This window comes from Artemia sp. Qi Xiang Cuo, chromosome 9, assembly GCF_049724085.1.
Source record: "Artemia sp. Qi Xiang Cuo chromosome 9, ASM4972408v1, whole genome shotgun sequence".
Lineage (NCBI taxonomy): Eukaryota > Metazoa > Arthropoda > Branchiopoda > Anostraca > Artemiidae > Artemia > Artemia sp. Qi Xiang Cuo.
Window position 1 is genome coordinate 3603247 of NC_142802.1, and position 18079 is coordinate 3621325.

The window sequence follows — 18079 nt, forward strand, 5'->3', positions numbered from 1 at the left end:
CGGCCAGACTTTCAAAGGCGCGGCGGAAATATGTATGGTCATTTACGTGATGACTATTCATTATACAATGGAAATTGGTTATCAAGGACCATCTCGGCTCAATTGTGCTTGCCGAGTGGGCAGCAACCAGTTCTGATTTAAATTATCTTGTCATTAAAAAATGATGAGAAAGGAAACCTGAGTATTACCCCTTGTAATTACACCTTGTACAAATAAAAACGGCCATGAATTATGTGCCTACAAAAGCAGATACACAAGTGTTCTGGACATCAATTTCGTGGATGGGGAAGGGGTTCAGAACATTCAGCCAAGATTCAGAGCAAAGCCAAAATTCGCTGGAGCTTTTACTCAATTTTTAAAGGTGATAACGCCAGAGCCCCTTTCTAAATTATCTAAAATAACAAAAAAATCTTACTTCAATCTTATCAGAAAACTCACATATGTTGATTATGAAATTCGATTTCAGTTTCATTACACCCAAGTCCCCCTCCCCCCAACACACAGTCGGCAAGAACTTAAGAACAAGTCAAAGAACTTCAACTAAATTGGCAAACAAGTGCGTATCCAGGTTTTTTTTTGGGGGGGGGACTAAAGATTTTAAAAAACACATAAGAAATTCGCTTATATACATTTTTGTTACGTTTTTAAGAGTCGGGAAAAAATCAGAGGGGGGGGGTCAAGCCCGGAACCCCCCTGGATACGACCTTGCTGGCAAACAAAAGGATCGAATCGACTTATCAAACATAGAAGGATTAAAGTTTGATTAACCATTAAATTATATTTGTTTTTACCTACAACATCTGTAAATTATCTCAAATAAATAGTCTACCTCATTTTGCTAGTCAATCAAACAAGCCGTGGAAACGAACTGTAAGTAAAGAGCGACTAGACCCACTAGTAACCAAAACTTTAAAAACAGAATTTTGATAACGTATGATACATCAAAATAATTGCCTTTTAATGCTGATTCCAGATATCAAGATCAATCAAGATTCCAGATCAAATTTATCAAGTTTAATGTTAATCATCAAAAGCTTTCAAAAAGGGGTTATTTTCAAAAAGGGGAAAACATCCCCCAAAAGTGAAAATTCACGCCATCAGATTCGGCATATCGGAGAACCTCAATGTAGAGGTTTCAAGCTCCTATCTACAAAAATGTGGAATTTTGTATTTTTAGTTAATGAAGGGTTATCAACGTTTATCTCTTATTAATTAAAAAAAACTTTTTTCCACAAAATAAGTTTTTCAAACAAAAGTAAAGAACTCCATTAAACCAAAAATGAGCAAACAAATCAAATAATCTACCAAGCGTGAAACTACCACAAATCAGCATCGATAAATAAATGAAACCCAAAACGAACAGAAATTACAATAAATAACCGAGTCAAACTCAAAACGAGTAGAAATTAACATGAGTAGGGCTCAAAACCCCTTTGCCTTCCCAAGGCCAGAACATAATTTGCACTTTACTGAAAAATAAAAATGTTTTTACTTTAATAACTTTCATAAATTAAATAATATTAACATTTTGATTACTAAATATCAGTATATGTATATTAAACTGACAATACACAATCATTTGTATTTTTTCATTAAAGTGTAACATATGTTCTGGCCTTGGGAAGGTTCCTTTTTGAATTTTATACGACAATGCTTTCTATAAAAAAAAAACTTACATGCCCCTAGGGCATAACTTAGAACTGCTGGCTGAAGGGCTGTGGGGCGGGTGACATCCATAAAATCGTAATTCATGGGCTTTTTAACTACGTCGAAGAAAAAGGCTATCTCAAAGTTTTGGTTGGATGTGTTTGGGGAATTGGTGGGTGCGAGAAGGGTGTTAGTTATCCTTCAATCACTTTCGAATACTAGAATGGCCAAGATCCTTGTTAATTTTTAACTAATTTAGCCCTTTTTGGCTTTCCTACGACATCACTATCTATAAAAACCATGATAGCCTCATTGATATACCTAAGGATCCTAGTCCAGAGAACTCTGAGGGGGTCATCATTTTGACCGTCATAGTTTCTTAGACTTTTAACTACGTCGAACAAAATGGCTATCTAAAAATTTTGATTAAATGTGCTTAGGGAAAAGATGGGCGTGAGAGGGGGGTTAGTTTCCCTCAAATCACTTTCGACTATTAAAAAGGGCACTAGCCCTTTGAATTTCCAATCGAATGAGCCCTTTTTCAAGTTACGACAAAGCTTTCAATAAAAACTTTATATGCTCCCAGGGCATAACTTACAACCCTTACCCTGAGGGCTGTGGGGGGGGGATGCCATCCTCAAAAACATAATTTCTATCTGGAAATCAACTACGCTGAACAAAATGGCTATCTTAATATTTTGATTGGATGTGTTTGGGAAAATAGTGGGCGTGGAAGGGGTATTAGTTGACATCCAATTACTTTCGACCATTAAAAAGGGCAAAAACCACTCCAATTTCCAATCGAATGAGCCCTTTCCGAAGTTTCTACGACAAATCCTTCGATACGGAGTGCCCTGGTCTAAAGAAAAAAAAATAAATAATATATTGTACCAACATCGTTCTTTACTTAGGCAGCGCGATTGCGCTGCCTATGATACTGAATGGTTTCTGTTCGTTTTAGTTCTAATATTGCTCCTTACTTTCAGTCGAAAAACTTTTTCGTTGTTGTTGTTTTTTTGGTTTAATTACCAGAAAAACATAATTTATCCTGCCTTCATTCGCCTTGCTTTGTGTTTGCTTGCTTGATTGTAATAAATAAAAGTTTTTTTTTTATGTTTTTTTTTTATGTTCACTTTGTTTCTGCATAGAGTCTGTATAGAGTTCCTCTCTTTTCTTTATACGTTCTGTTTATATTAGGTCAGTTTGTTTTATTTCTATTTTCCCTTTTTCCCCGTTGATAAAAGCTTCCGGAAATGAAGCCGAAATATTCGGAGTTTTATCGTTATTAGTGGAAAGACCTTTTTTTGGTTTATCCATTGTCTTACTGAAAAATTATACCCTTTTTTCTATATTTTCATTTCGTTATAATTGTCCCCCTAGCACCTGGATACAGCCAAGGCAATAACCAGAAGTTTTCAGATGTTTTTTTTATGGTATTAAGAACCAACTGCTAATAAAAAATAAGTAAAATGAAGAATGAAAAATAGAAGAATGAAAAAAGAAAGAAGAGTGAAAAAAAATGAAAAAAGAAAAATAAGTAAAAAGAAGAAGAACAAAGAAAATCAGCAAGCTTTTGATTATAGCCTAGGGCTATATCCAGGCATTATGGAAGGGAGGACATTCTCAGAGGGGTCAAGCTTGTAAAATAATAGTGAATTACAAACTATGCAAAACTATGGCAAACTTGAAAAACTAAAAGATAGATCGGTTCCCCATATACATCCCAACACCACCGTTTAAAATATTCCTGTGACTCATTTAGTTTTTTGGTTGCAAACCTGCGACAAGAACATAATAAGCAATTTGTTGTCTCTCTAATGTATTTTTTAATGTAATTATTATTATTTCATATTCTTTTTTTTACTAGGTAGTCCAACTGTAAGTTTAAACATGCTGAATTGAAGTTGGACGGCTTTTTTTTCTTTTTTCTTTTCTAATTTATCCTATATTCGACCTTTTGGTTTTTGTTGAACAGAAATTATTTAATTTATTTGTACGAAATATTTATTATCAATTGATTTTATTTTAATAACAAATTCTAAAAAGAAACATGATTACACATTTAAGTATTTATAGGAGCATCATGGAGTGTCTGTGTCATTTATATATCGACCCCATATAACATCAAAATGCTCATCTGCGTATCGTTTTGATGCTTCTTTAAGGACATATAGCATGTGATTTGTTGTCCTTGTACTGTATTTTTTTTTAACGTTATTATTATGATTTCATATTCTTTAATTTTTTTTACCTTGTACAGCAAATTTGAAGATGCTGAATTGAAGTTGGACGGCTTTTTTTTTTTAAATTCTATATTCAACCTTTGGGTTTTTGGTACAAATTATTTGATTTGTTTGTATGTAAATATTTATTTTGAATGGAATTTTATTTTAATAACAAATTCTAAAAAAAAGCCATGATGGCACATTTGGCTATTTATAGGAGCACCATGAAGTGTCTGTGTCATTTATGTAACGGTTATATATAACATCAAAACGCTCTTCTGTGTATCGTTTCGATGCCTCTTTACCTTACCTGTCAAATTTTTGTACCATTTACGGAATTAAGAAAAAATAAAAAGCAGAGGTATTTTTGGCATTTAATCATTAAAAAAAACTATTCTTCTAGAAGTAAAGAGCGGAGTTGAAACTTAAAACGATAAAGTCTTGTTTAGGCTGGGAAGGTATTAATAATAGAATACTAATTTCTCATGACTAAAAACTTCAGGGTATCAGTTATGCCCCTGTAGAACCGACTGACGGAAATACTAGTGACTCGGATGAATTTTACTTACAATTACAGGAGAAAATAGACAGGGTCCAATGTAAATTTGGTGTAGGAAAAGAGAACAATAATGGTTAAAGACTTTTGCAATTTTGTAGGTATAACAATCTAGTTATAACCAATACGGGGTTTGGTCATAAAATGGCCCATAAGTTAACATGGTATTCACGTGATGGTAAGACAGCAAACCTTATTGATTATGTTATATTAAACCGCAGACTGGTAGGAACTATCAGAACCAAAAAGAATGAACAACTGTGATGTCCAATTACTGTTCAATAGCTAGGAATAAATAAAGAATAAAATCGAAACAACGAGATGCAATCTTATTTTGACGTTGGACAAATGTAGATTGAACAACAATTGTTGCCATTGAAAGGTCATCTCGGTTGCCCTTTCAATGACAACCGAGATGGAAAATCACAGAAAACTGGCAAAGGAAGAAAAACCCGACAAAAACAAGAAAAAAATCCCAACTTCACATCGAACCATGTTTTTACAATTCTCTTCGTCCCGACATTATTTTTACACACGTTATAGATTTTTGATTTTCTTCTTTATTTGCTAGTTTTTTGTTTTGGTTTTTGTATCGCCATATTTTTTTTTTTTTTACCTTTGACTTTTAACTCCTTTTCGAAAAGGACTAAAAGTAGGAAATAATTTTGTTTCTCGGGAACCTATGAATATAAGCGAAAACGAGGGGCGCAAAACGGATCGGGCTTTACATAACATAGATATTAAACAGATCTAAGTTATAAATGTAGAAATGAAAAGATCACCTTCTCTACTACGAAAAAGATTACTATTTAAAAAGATCAAGTTAAGTAAAGCCGAATCCGTTTTTCATTTTGGTGATTTACAAATTATGAAGCTTTTATGCAGTGCCACATTTCGTCAACGTTTTCATGTTGAACCCTGAAAATAAACATGCAAAACTAATTCGTCGAATTTGGCAACGCTTTTTGTCCGTAAACTTTATCTCTTTGACAATCTGTTGAGTCCAAACTTTCAAAACAAAAGTACACCTTCTTAAGTTGTTTGGTGCCATAGATAGATAGATAGATAATTTATTCAGCCGCTAGGCCATACACAAACATTACAATGATTATATAACACAACATACAGTTTACACTTAAATAAATGGTATAACTACTAACAACAAACAAAAACCTTAAACCCATTATTTAGATCTTTTTAAACCCTCTTTTATAAATCCAGTCCAGTCACTACTATAATCGTCTCCCGGGATGAAGATTTATTTTTCACTGATTTTATTATTTAATTTTTTTATTTTTACATATTTTTTAGCTGATTTTTATATCCATTTTTCCTTTAATTCGACACCCACTACTACCAAAGAAGCACAACTGCATATGGAGTTTTTATATAGCATTTTCACTGTTCTCGGTACGTCAATAGCTTCACCAGCGAATTTAGGCCCTTGGTAACTCTGAGCTAAATACTTCCGAAAATCCACTACTGGTGTAAAAACGGATGAAATGAATAAGACAATAGATCACTCAAGTAGATGTTTGCAGGAAATAAACAAGGGTGAAAAGCCTTCCCATGGTTAGGAGGGGGGTCATATATCCATTGTCACACATCTCTCTAAATCATCAGTCCCTCTTTGCATTCCAAAAGAAATAATACTTCACATAGGTCATAAATGGATCATTAACCCCTCCTATTCAATATAGAGAGCCACGTAGTTGTTTTTTTTTTGTGCCACGTGCTGATGATATGGAGGCAGAAGTCTGTAACGAGAAAATGAGAGAGAGTGATCTGATATACTTCTTCATGGGAAGCTAGAAACGTGCCCAGTATCGGAATCTCTTTACTCAATACAGACTAGAAAGTAAAGTAAGCAGGTAGTATCATCAATCCATTTTTTTATAAAACAAATCGAATGAACGGCAAGATATGGGGGGAGGGAGAAAGGGCGAGGAGCTGAGTATTGATGAGTGACAAGGTAAATGAAGGGATGAACATTCGATTTATTATTATTATTTGTTGCTATATCTGTCTTATTATTTGTTTTATTAAGTAAGTAGTTATGTAGATTTTTGCACAACCGCAAACCGTCATAGATTTTTCTCCAGCACAAAATTATTTTCTTTCTATTTATTTGTGACTATTAAAAATATAAATTTATAATTTGAACTTGCTAATCATGACGTCCAAGTTTTTAGACGAATCCTTAAAGTACCAAGACAATGGAAGTGAAATTTGCCCATTCCAGGGCAAACTGAATTCTTGTGAAAAAAGATTTGCAGCTATGCATTATTGGTAGTAGCGGGCGCCAAATTGAGAAATGGTGGTGAAAGATGAAAAAACGCTCTGAACAAATGCATCCAAGCAGCCTCAGAATATGTAGCTTTCCTTAGAGGGTACAGTTACCTTTTAAAAATCAACAGACCGTTGCTATTTAAATTTTACGAATGAAAAGCGTTGTAAAAATTTACCAACTAGTTTTGTTTATTTTTTCTTTCACAGTTTAGCGTGGCAACACTGACGAAAACCTGATGCTGCCAAAAAATTCAAAACTTTGAAACAACAGAAAGAGAAATTTTAGAGAATTGGTATGGATAGAACTAAGATTGGTCCAGGGGGGGGGCATTTTATTATGATGCCCTTGGCGCTTTAAAGTATGCTAACCCTATATGTCACTTATTCATGTTTTTACAGACGAGCAACAAAAATGTTTTACAAAAGGTTCTAGGTTGAAGTATAAATCGAATTCTACTATTTTAGAGCCAGTGAGTTTTTGCGAAAAAAATATTACCTTATCTTATCCTAAACTGTTCTTGCGAAAATCTAAATAGCCACATTTTACCCTTCCTGTAAAACATGAAAATGAGAGAATCTTTGGTTTTTGGCAAAACCATAGGTACGAATCTGCCCCTAGCCTTAAAAAGGGGAGAGGAGAGGGTAAACATGTTTAACCAGGAGGAGGGTTCAAAACATAAAAAAGCGCATTTTAACACCACGATTTTAATTGTTTCCCAGTTAAGTCTTTCTGACAGTCTTGGTGAATTGTCAAAATAAGTAAACCCTCTCAATCCCTCCTTGTGTACAAGTGCGAGTACCAGTGGAGTCGTGTGGGGGGGGGGGAAGAGGGGGCAGGTGCCCCAAAATAATTTGGAGGAAAATTATTATATAGCCCCTGCCCCTTGACTCTTCGGATGGTCACCCCTCTTGCCCCACCAATAAAAATGCTGGAGCTACGCCCCTGGTCAGTACGACGACACGTAATTCGGACAAGTGAAGTTGTACTACTTATCACATTCCAAGTGGGTTCTTCAATCGAGAACCACTAAAATGAGCCGCACCGCAATTTGGGGTTCTAGATTCTCGGTCGACAATATTTATACAAATTGATATAAACAAAATGGCTTGTTTAGGGGCTTCTTAACGATATAGGTACACATGATCTATTTTATGCGAGGATTTACTGAGAAGTGTATGCCCTTGGTGCTTTCCAAAAATAATCAGCTCCAAAAATCCCCTTTGTGGCATGTATTAAGGAAGAACCTCCCCCAAATACATATTTCTTATTAATCCTTAAATACTTGTAATACATTTTAGAAATTGGAGAAAACAACCCAAATTGGGGGTGTGTCTGAAACACCCGGCAACGGTAAGAGAACGGATAGGCACCCCGAATTAAGCTGGGATAAGATTTATAGCAAATGTCGAAAAAATTAGGGATTTCTTGCCAGGGATAAGTGCTCGCAATTGTATCGCCTCATATGACTTTAAGGCTCTGGCAATTTTTAGTAGTAGTAATTGTGCGTGTTTGAAACCGCAAAATTTGCACCCATAAGCATAAAATTCCCAATTTTTCACGGGATTTCTTTGGGCTAAACTTCAGATAAACTGACCTCTGGCCTCCAGCATCCCCCATACTGCAAAGATATGATATTGGACACAAGAAATTATCTATCCCCACATCAAAGCAATAAATGATTTTCACTATGCTTCTCAATACCTAATTATACCGTTTCTACAGAGATAAATCCGAAGATACGAAAGAAGGTTTATTACCATGCAATTTCAAAACGCTCATCACTGAAGGCGGAACTGGGAGATGAACCCTAAATAAAAAAGAAGACAGTAGTAATAACAATAAATAAAAAGAAGCCTCGACTGAAATCACGAGTACAATAATTTGCAATATTTTCAAGCTGTTTTCATGATTATACAAAACAATAGGGGGCATTAAATCTAGCGAGAAACTATTTCTTGTTATTAAACAGTGTATAAGATTATTACCGTCTGATTTGCCCAGAATCGCAATTTAAAGATGGACATAAAAGACTTTGCCCGTGGGATTTCATGGGCCTCCCCCTTCCTCTCAACATCTTTCTTTTAAGGTTTATACTTTTCTCTTTTTTTATACGGATTCGGTATTAATGTAATTTGTAGGACAAATTAGATTAGAGACACATTCTCAAAGATTAGGTTTAACTCAGTTCATAGTAATACTTATTGTACAGCCCACATGTAAAAAAAGAGGACAACACTAATCTTAATCAAATTTGCATAATCAAATCATTAAAAAATGAAATGTTTGCCTTCATTTTCCATCGCTGTTAGTTTTCAAATTCCCCGTATTATGGGACAAGAACTGCTGTTTACTAGGTGTCCACTAACATGAACACCGTAGTTCATTTGAAGTGAGTCAGGTTACACATGCCTGCGTGAGTACACAAGCACCTTTGTTAGTCCATGTAAAATACTCCTGCTATCAGTGCATACCAACGTTGGTAAGGTGTCCTAAATCGTTGCCTCGTACCAGGCCCTCCACACAGGCATGGAGACCCTGCACCCTCTCCCATACCCTCCCCTTTTAACACCTGAGTGCTGGAGAGATATGTCGTTCCTCCGCTTTGCAAAAAACGTAATGACAAACCTTCCAACGGAAAAAAGTTTTTCCGAAAGACACTCTCTACCCAGATTCCGCCCACGTCGTTCTGTTTCTCAGCATGTCCCTCCCTACCTTGTCGCCCATTCACTGCTCAACCTCCAGATATGAAAATACATACACTCACTGCATAAAATCCTTTTGGATTTTTAAATTATAATACGGAATTACTTGAAAAGAAAATTTTCATTGAAACATAAATTTACTTCCGCTGGATAAACGTGCTAAAATTGTCTTTTTCATTTCAATCAATATTTGGAGTACTGCAGGTGAACATGATGGACCCTTTCTTTCTCTGCAGAAACTAATTTTGGGGTGAAGGAGGAGCGTGTGTAGCTGTGTTGGCCTCAGGTGGCTTGGTGCTGCGGTGAGTTGTTAGTAGTAGTAGTAGTTTCGCAGCAGAAACTAATTTAACGATAAAAACCGATTCTATGAAACATGAAAGCATAAAACTGACGCAGAAGTTGAGGGGGGAGGGGTCCAGTAAAATCTTTCCTTAGACAACCCCCCCCCCACCGACAGTTTTTTCTTAATTACGTAAAGCGCAAAAGTTGGTTTTCAGGACTTAATGTCGAGTAATTAGAATAATCAAAATGCCCAAAGGCTACCCATGTGCCCAAACTGCCCATGTGGCATAAAACTTCAAAAGAAAAAAAAAGTTCAAGTCCGTAAAATGACGGTACGAAGCACTTTGAATTTACAGATTTACTTCTAGAAACGTTGGTATGTTATCTATTTCTTCATGATTTTACAAAAATATCGAACGCAACTGTTAAAAGTTACGATTCAACCAACTGAAATCAACAAGACATTGTGTAACTAATTGCCATAACTTCGATGAAAGGAACACCCAGTCGGCGAAAATACTCCCCCTCCCCTGTTTTGACTAGTTTCATTTTTGCAATTGTAAACAAGAAAGGAGGGAGTTCGATACCTTAACGGATCACTCTATCCCCTTCATTATAAATTGTTTCAGTTTAAGTGGCCAAACAATTTAGAATTGATTGGGCGGTCTTGCCATAACATGTAGAGCTTGGATAAGCAATGCGAATAAACGGCAGAAAACTAAAAGCCGGCATCTATTTTCCCTAAAATCTTAGAAAACCCTTGTAACTTCTCTTGTTTTGTGCTGGAGATAGATATATGTAGTTTTAGAAAAACTTTAGTTTTATTAAATCAAACTTAGTTATAGAGAGCCGACGTTGTGACTCATACAATTATGTTTAAACTATCGAGTCCTCTTAATTAAGAAACTTTAGACAGTTGACGTTTACATCCTAGGCGCTAGTAGGATTCATGGTTTGATTGGCCGGGGCTTTGTAGACAAGAATCATAAATTCAGCTTACAGGTTCAAGGCACTACAAACACAAGCCTGTGGTAGGTGGTCATTCTGCCCAATGAACCAAACTGCCAAATCAAACTTCGAAAAACAAAGTTAAGTCCGTAAAATAACGATACGAAGCACTTTGAATTTACCGGTTTACTTCCCCAAACGTTAGTCGCTAATGAGCCTTTTGCCTTTGAGAAGATCAGCCGACGCTGAGGTTCGCAAAATGATTTTAAGGTATCGAATCCCATCTATGTCATTATTTTTCTTAAGATTCAAATCTTAAAAGTTGGTTGGGATAAAGCAATCATTCAACTGACTATAAATTAATTCTAAAAGACCGAATTAATTCAACAAATATACACAAAGCACCCCTTCGGTGGCATAAGTTTCCATGGTTTCTTTGGAAAATCGTCAAGAGGAATCGTCATTTCCCCTATACCAACCGTATGTGCAGGTATGAGATCAATACTGTATTTTGAATATAAAATATGTCTCAAAATAGCTGAAGTTCAGATATTGAGTAATTCAATAAAGCCATCTACCACACCACTTACTATGCATCGCATCTACTCGCTAAATGGAAAGTAACCGTAAGTGAGGTGTGACTTTTCTATAGATATTCAAACCAATTCAAGGATTTGCCAAAATTCATTTTTCATAGAAGAATATTGCGCGTTCTCTGTCAAGAGATAAATTGCATTAATTGGAAAATAATTTAGGTTTGTTTCCCTTTAAAATGTAATAAAATAAACTTAGTACCTATATTATACCATGGTCGTTTACCGACTTCCTTGGGCATCTATTTATTCGATTATTTTGCTTTACTGGATTATTATTTTCTTTCTTCCTTCTAAGTTCTTCAATAATTTTAAACGAATTCACCACTGACCCATCAAACAACCAGACTATCCGACTACATTGGTTTCCATGTAACTCACTCTCCCTTTAGGTCTACGCCGTCCAACTCAACTCAGATTAATTCAGCCCCGTACAATTTAATCCTCATTTAACTTAACCACTTGTAACTCAACAATCATGCAACTCAACCCACATTCAATTTAACCCCGGCAACAGATTAGGTTATGATGAATTTGCTGTGGTTGACTGCATCTAACAGAAACATGCTAAAAAGTTGGACCGCGCCATTAGATTCCTTATTTTATGCCTTTTCTACATATCGAGGTTGCTTTTCTGGCATGCCCCCACCCCCCACCGTTATGGTCCTAACTATTTAAAAAAACAACACAAAAACAACGAAATTACTACTTAATAATTGTAGCATGTTTATAATAAGCAGATTATATGTTGATTATGATGTTTCGTTCCATTTTTCAATCGTTTCAAACGCGGTAGTATTTGTATCCCAAAATTATATTGAAATCTTTTAGAGGATAGCTTTTCACTGAGTCAAGAATTTGAAGGAAACAATGGCTAACAAAGAAAACATGACGTATCACGAGATGTAAAACAAAGGAGGAGTACTTTGTTAGGGCTATATCTCGGACCGTCAGGGGCAGGAGGGGTGCGTTTCTAGAAAATCGTTCATAATATTGAGAAACAGCATAAACAAGGAATACAATGGTACTACTTTTATTTCATTAGCATGTTTCCTTTAGATTTTGGCAACCGTAGAAAATTTGCCGAATGGGTTGAGCTGAATGGGCGGTTGATCTGAACGATATTTGAATTAACTGGGTTGAGTTGAACGCGGTTGGGTTAAATAGGGGTTGAGTAATACATACACTGACTAGATTGCAATTCTATAAGATAAAAGAAAAACCTCAAAATATCTGAGACACTCTTTTTACGCTTAGCCCGACTAAAAAAAACAAACGCTTCTAACCTCATTCCTTCCTTTAAGTAAACACATCTGTACATGTTCATGGGCTGTAAACCAGTCCAAACCCTGAAAAAAAAAATTACTCACTTATTTATTAAATAGTAAAATTACAAATAAATAAAGAACATTTGGTCATAGCAAGGCTGCAAGTTCGAGAAAAATAGCAGAGGAGGAGTTTTTAAAAGAAATTTTAATTACGAAACATTAAACAATTTATTAAAATTTAATAAAAATTTAATTACGAAACAATTCTTAATTGTAAAAGATACAAAAAATACATAAAACCATCGCCTAACATCCAACAACCGTCGGAATTATGTCAGGGTGGCGTACAACACATGATAGAAACATCCAAAAAACAAACTCTAACTTGCCCTCTGAGACAACCACTGTGTGAAGAACAAACATAAATTGAGAAAAAACAACAATATACTACAATGTTATAAGACTAAAACACCGATATATTCAATTTTTTTACCCTAGAAACGAGGTTTTGTCAATTTCTGCCCCTCTCTGTTTTAAAATTTAAACGATATTTCTGAACTCTGAACAAAGACCCACAAATAACTGTTGAGCAATAACTGTTGAACCGGTGTCCGCACCTTATTGTTCCAAATCCTAAATCAATTTGACAAAGTTCATTCAAGAATGCCCTTAAAACAACATGCGTATTCATGGTTATGTCGAAAAACTTCCTCCCGCGAAAAAAATTGATAAACCCAATCATCATCACTTTCATTTGCAATTTTGTATCGTTTTGATTCTTGTTGTCCAGGTTCGTCTTCATTTTCTTTTAATAAATTTCACATGCTCGGTGTCGCATGTCTTCTAACCGCGTGTATCTTTGGTCTTCATTTTCATTTTTGACAAGCCACCACGTGCAGGGCTTCCACTTCAAGGGAGATTACCCTATTTTAGGGGAAAATCACTTCTTTTAGGGACACTTATTTTGAATCTAGGGATTCAGGGGAATCTGGGGTAAATTAAGGGTTCTTAGGGATATTCAGGGAAAGTTAGATTTTTTAAAGTGAAGGCTGAAATATTCTCATAGATTGCATATGGCTCAGTCCTCTTGAAAATTCTTTTCTCGCAACTCTGCCTTTTGTTGGGAAGATCCGCACGAAATTTCAAACATAAGCTAAAAGTGTGGAATGACATTCATTACTCATTAGGTATTTAGTAGTTTAGGTAGCCTAGTATTTAGATTATTTTTAAGCACTGTCTTTGATTGGTGTAAACTGCTGACATAAGGGAGTATTGGTTAGGCTATGCAGCAATTGTAGAATAGGAGCATGCAACCTATGCACTTACCATTAGGGATTCTTTCAATCTGCTGGTGATCTCTTTCTCCTGTGTTCATCTGCAAATCCGCAGGGGACTATCCAAATAGAGCACCAGCTGCCTTTGTAAAAAACAGCTCATGTAATTCATTTACTGGTGACCTGAGTGGGGTCTTGCATTGACCTGAGCTGGACCGGAGTGGGGTCACCAGTAAATGTGTTCCATGATGAGCTGTTTTGGTAAAATTCTACTTTAGCTATCTTGGGAAGGGGTTATGTTAGGAAAATGAGACTTTCAGGGATGGGTCTACAGGCTAAAGTATGTCCCGAGAAGGTATTTTGAAGTACCTACCTCCACTCCTTCTCCCTCTAGAGGGTCATGAAATTTGCCTACATTACAGGTCTATACCCATTGAAATTTTGACAAAACAGCATTTTACCTTAATTTTCAGTTATCAGTTTCTTTTTCTCTGGCTTTAGCTGTGAAAATGTAATTTCAGTTATTTGAGCAGAATTTTAAGCCATATAAATAGTTTATTTCCAAAATTTAGGAAATGTGTTTGCATATCTTTAAAACCTTATAAATTGGGATTTAGCAAAGTTGTGAAGCTGAAAACAATTTTTTTGTACTTCATTTAAGCAGAATAACTATTTTGCAAGGTTTCACTTCTATAACTCACAAATTTTTAAAGGTCATCAAAGGTCAGGACCGTCTAGAGGGAGAAGGAGTGGAGATGGGTACTTCAAAATATCTTCCCAGGACATACTTTAGCCTGTAGACCCATCCCTGAAAGTTTAATTTTCTTAACCTAACCCCTTTCCAAGATAGTCAAAAAAGCTAAAGTAGAATTTTACCGCTGGTTTTTACAATGGCAGCTGGTGCTCTATTTGGATGGTCCCCTGCGGATTTGCACATGGCCATGGGAAAAAGAGATCACAAGCAGATTGAAAGAATCCTGAGTGGCCTGAGTGGACCTATGCTATAATTGTGTTAGAACTGTGGAAATAAATCTGGTCCTTAATCTATAAAACAGTGGGGATCACAGAATTTTGTCTGCAAAAAGTCAGAGTTTACACCAACATCAGTATGTGTTACCTGTGATATCTGTCTCAAAGATTATTAACATTAGCACCAAAGTGGATGTTGATACAGGCAGGATACAGGGAGGTGACCTAGGTCGATGGGTGAAAGGGCAACAACTGTAATTTTTCAATGCTAAAATTTTGTTTCAGTGTTATAAATTCCCTTCTATGATTGTGCACTCCAGTTAGAGCACATCTGACCTCTTTAGGAGTAAAAAAGAAAAAGTAATTATGCTACAAAAAATGGATATTCTTATTGATTTTGTGACTGCAGCAATTTTAATTTACGGAAGTTGAAAGACTTGTTTCTAGCAAGTACGGTCCTGAACGACGCTAACCTAAGGTCACCCTCCTGTACAGCATGTGGCTTCTTTGCCAAAAGTTAGGGACAGATGCTGGTGCTGGTGCAAACTGTGGCTTTTTTGCAGACAAAATTTGCAGTCCATACTGTCTATAAAGGACTCTGCATTCTGTTCAAACTAGCTCTGAGTACCCTTATTTTTAATCTGATAAAAATAAAACAATAATATTTAGTCTAGTCTTTTGTTCATGTCCACTGCCTGCCACTTGCCATCTGGAATCATGTAAAATCTGCTGTTTTGCCTCGGACTGCAGCAATGTGAAAGTACCAAATTAAAGTATTTTGTTAAACAAGGTTTAGAGAAAAACTTCTTTTGTGTTGTTTTTACTTGGGTTGGTCCTTCCTAGGTTAGAGGACATCAAAGCAAAGCTCTTCTAGTGAAGAATTGGGTCACAAATTTCTTTTTCCATTTAAAGTGGCATTCCAAATCTGAAGATTATCATTTATCAAGCTAGGCATACTTCGTTTTGATTTTGCAAACTTTTGCAATGCAACCATTGCAAACTTTCGGTCCTCTATACTGCAAACCCAAATTATACATGAGGTAATTTAAGTTAATTGAGGATATGTACGTTAATGCCCATGAGCATAGTTTAGCATGATCTAGTTATTTTTTATCCTTGTACAAGTAATTATAGAAATAGAATGGTTTCGATCACTAATAAAATACTTTTTTCTTGGGATTATAGACATGCAAAGTTCGTCTGAAAGCCAGTGTACTGACTCAGAGGAAGATAATCTTCAAATTGTGTCTAGTCCTGAAAAACGAATGGATGATGAAGATGATGATGTTCCCGAAGATCACTTCCTGGCCACTCCCCCCAAAAAAAGCAGGGTTCAGGTCAGAATTCCCAAAAGAAAACATATGAGCAAAAGTTCGTTGACAAGTGGCTTCAGTTACCAATGTTCAAAAACTGGATAGAGAAAAGAGTGTCAAACAAGTCAAAGAAGAAGACTTATGTACCATACTGTAAGTTCTGTTTGAAGTATGTGTATTGTGGGAAATCAGAGTTGACCAAGCATGTTCTGACCAAGCAGCACATAAAAGCAAGCAATGAAATTGAGACGAAGTCTGGCAGTGGCAGCATTGAAAAACTTCTGACTGTAGGCAGTCATTCCAAATAAATTGAACAGCGCATCTGCATATTTTTGGCAGAACATAATCTGCCATTACGTCTTGCAGACAGCTTGATCCCTCTCCTGAGAAAATTATTTCCCAAAGACCAGGCTCTGACAGGGGTCACTTTGGGTAAACAGAAAGCTACAAATATTTTGTGACAGAATTTTTTGTTGGTGCTGCAGAACCAGTTAGTTGAGTTGCTCAAAACCACTTTTTTCTCTGTGATAATTGACAAAACCACTGATCGTACTGTTGATAAGCAGCTAGCTATCATTGTAGTATTTTTTAGCGAGAAAGATCTAAAACTTCATGTTGAAGTATTGGACATGGTTAAGTGTAGTGATGGATCGGCTGAGGGTCTGACTAACCGCATCAAACAAGTCATTGAAAAAAACTCGATTCCCTGGCAAAATATTGTTGGATTTTGTGCAGATACAACTAACGTCATGTTTGGAGCCAACAGATCTGCTTCAACACTTATGAAAGCCATGGTGCCCCACATCTTGAATGTGAAATATTCATGCCATCTTATTATGTTCATCCTATGCATGCTTGTCACTTCCCAAGACACTAGAAGACTTGGCGCGAAATATCTATGCCCACGTTTCCAGAAGTACTTCGAGGCAAGATAGGAATGCCGAATTTCAGGAATTCTTTTGATGCAATGCACACCGAATACTGGTCCTGGGACAAACCCGTCCGTTATCCCTTTAGGCCTGCGTACAGAGGCTTATTGAGCAACGGGTTACTCTTTTTCAGTATTTCGAGGAAACCACGTTTGACGACCCAACTGCAACAAATGACCTTATCTTGTCAACATTACAAAGCAAGTTGACAAAGCCATACCTTGAATTCATGGACTACTCTATTGGCCTCTTCAACGAATTCAATACAGTTTTTCAATCCGAGCTCCCACTTCTTCACTCCCTAAAGGCAAGTGTCAGCAAACTTGTGAATGATGTTGCGTCTAAACTCATTAAACTGGAATATATTCGCAGTGTTGGTTCTTTTACCGAACTTAATCCTTACTTTCATGTGATTACCTGCCTTTAAACCAGAGATATGTGGTATTAGATGCAACCGACTCCATGCAAGAACTCGAAGATGCTCAAGAGCCAAGTGATAACATTTATCTCTTTTACCAGTCGTGTCGAAAATACTATATTGTCCTAATGAAGCAGATCAAAGACCGGTTCAAGTTTGAAGACGAAATTTATGACATTTTGGCTTTAGTTGAACCAAGGAATGCAAGAAATTTGAAGCCAAAATCTCTAAGGCCGCTATTTGCGAGACTTCCTATTCTAGTGTTCGCTCCAGAAAACGGACGTAGAATGGAGGTCACAAGCAATGACTGATGTCACTGAACTTCATTTGGGAGATGCCCAAGTTGAAGACCTGTCAGTTGAGCAGTACTGGAAGAAGATACTTGGTCTGAAGACTCGTAGTGGCGAAATCAGGTACCCGGAACTGCGGAAGTGCATATCGCTGATCTTCTCGTTACCTTTTAGCAACGTTCCAGCTGAACGTTTGTTCAGCCTCCTGAAATTGATCGAAACAGACATCTAAAATAGTCTCGATAATGTCACCCTAGTCTCACTTATTCAAGTCAATTACTAGTTGAAAAACAAAGATAAAACTTCAACAACTGTCAGCATACCAAAAGCTGTCGCTGGCTTCAAGACCAAGGCAAACGGTACGTGCGATGAAGT

At 36.3% G+C, this 18079-nt stretch overlaps 2 protein-coding genes across 2 annotated transcripts in view; both read right to left on the minus strand.

The window, feature by feature from the left end:
- Nucleotides 1-18079, minus strand: part of LOC148948239 (semaphorin-1A-like) — a 418473-nt gene that overhangs the window by 191079 nt on the left and 209315 nt on the right. The gene's annotated exons all lie outside the window — the stretch shown is intronic.
- Nucleotides 1-18079, minus strand: part of LOC148948241 (semaphorin-1A-like) — a 123757-nt gene that overhangs the window by 24729 nt on the left and 80949 nt on the right. The window contains exon 4 of the mRNA XM_089094482.1: nt 12530-12592. Within this exon, the coding sequence (XP_088950608.1) occupies nt 12530-12592 (63 nt within the window). The remainder of the gene's footprint in view (nt 1-12529; nt 12593-18079) is intronic.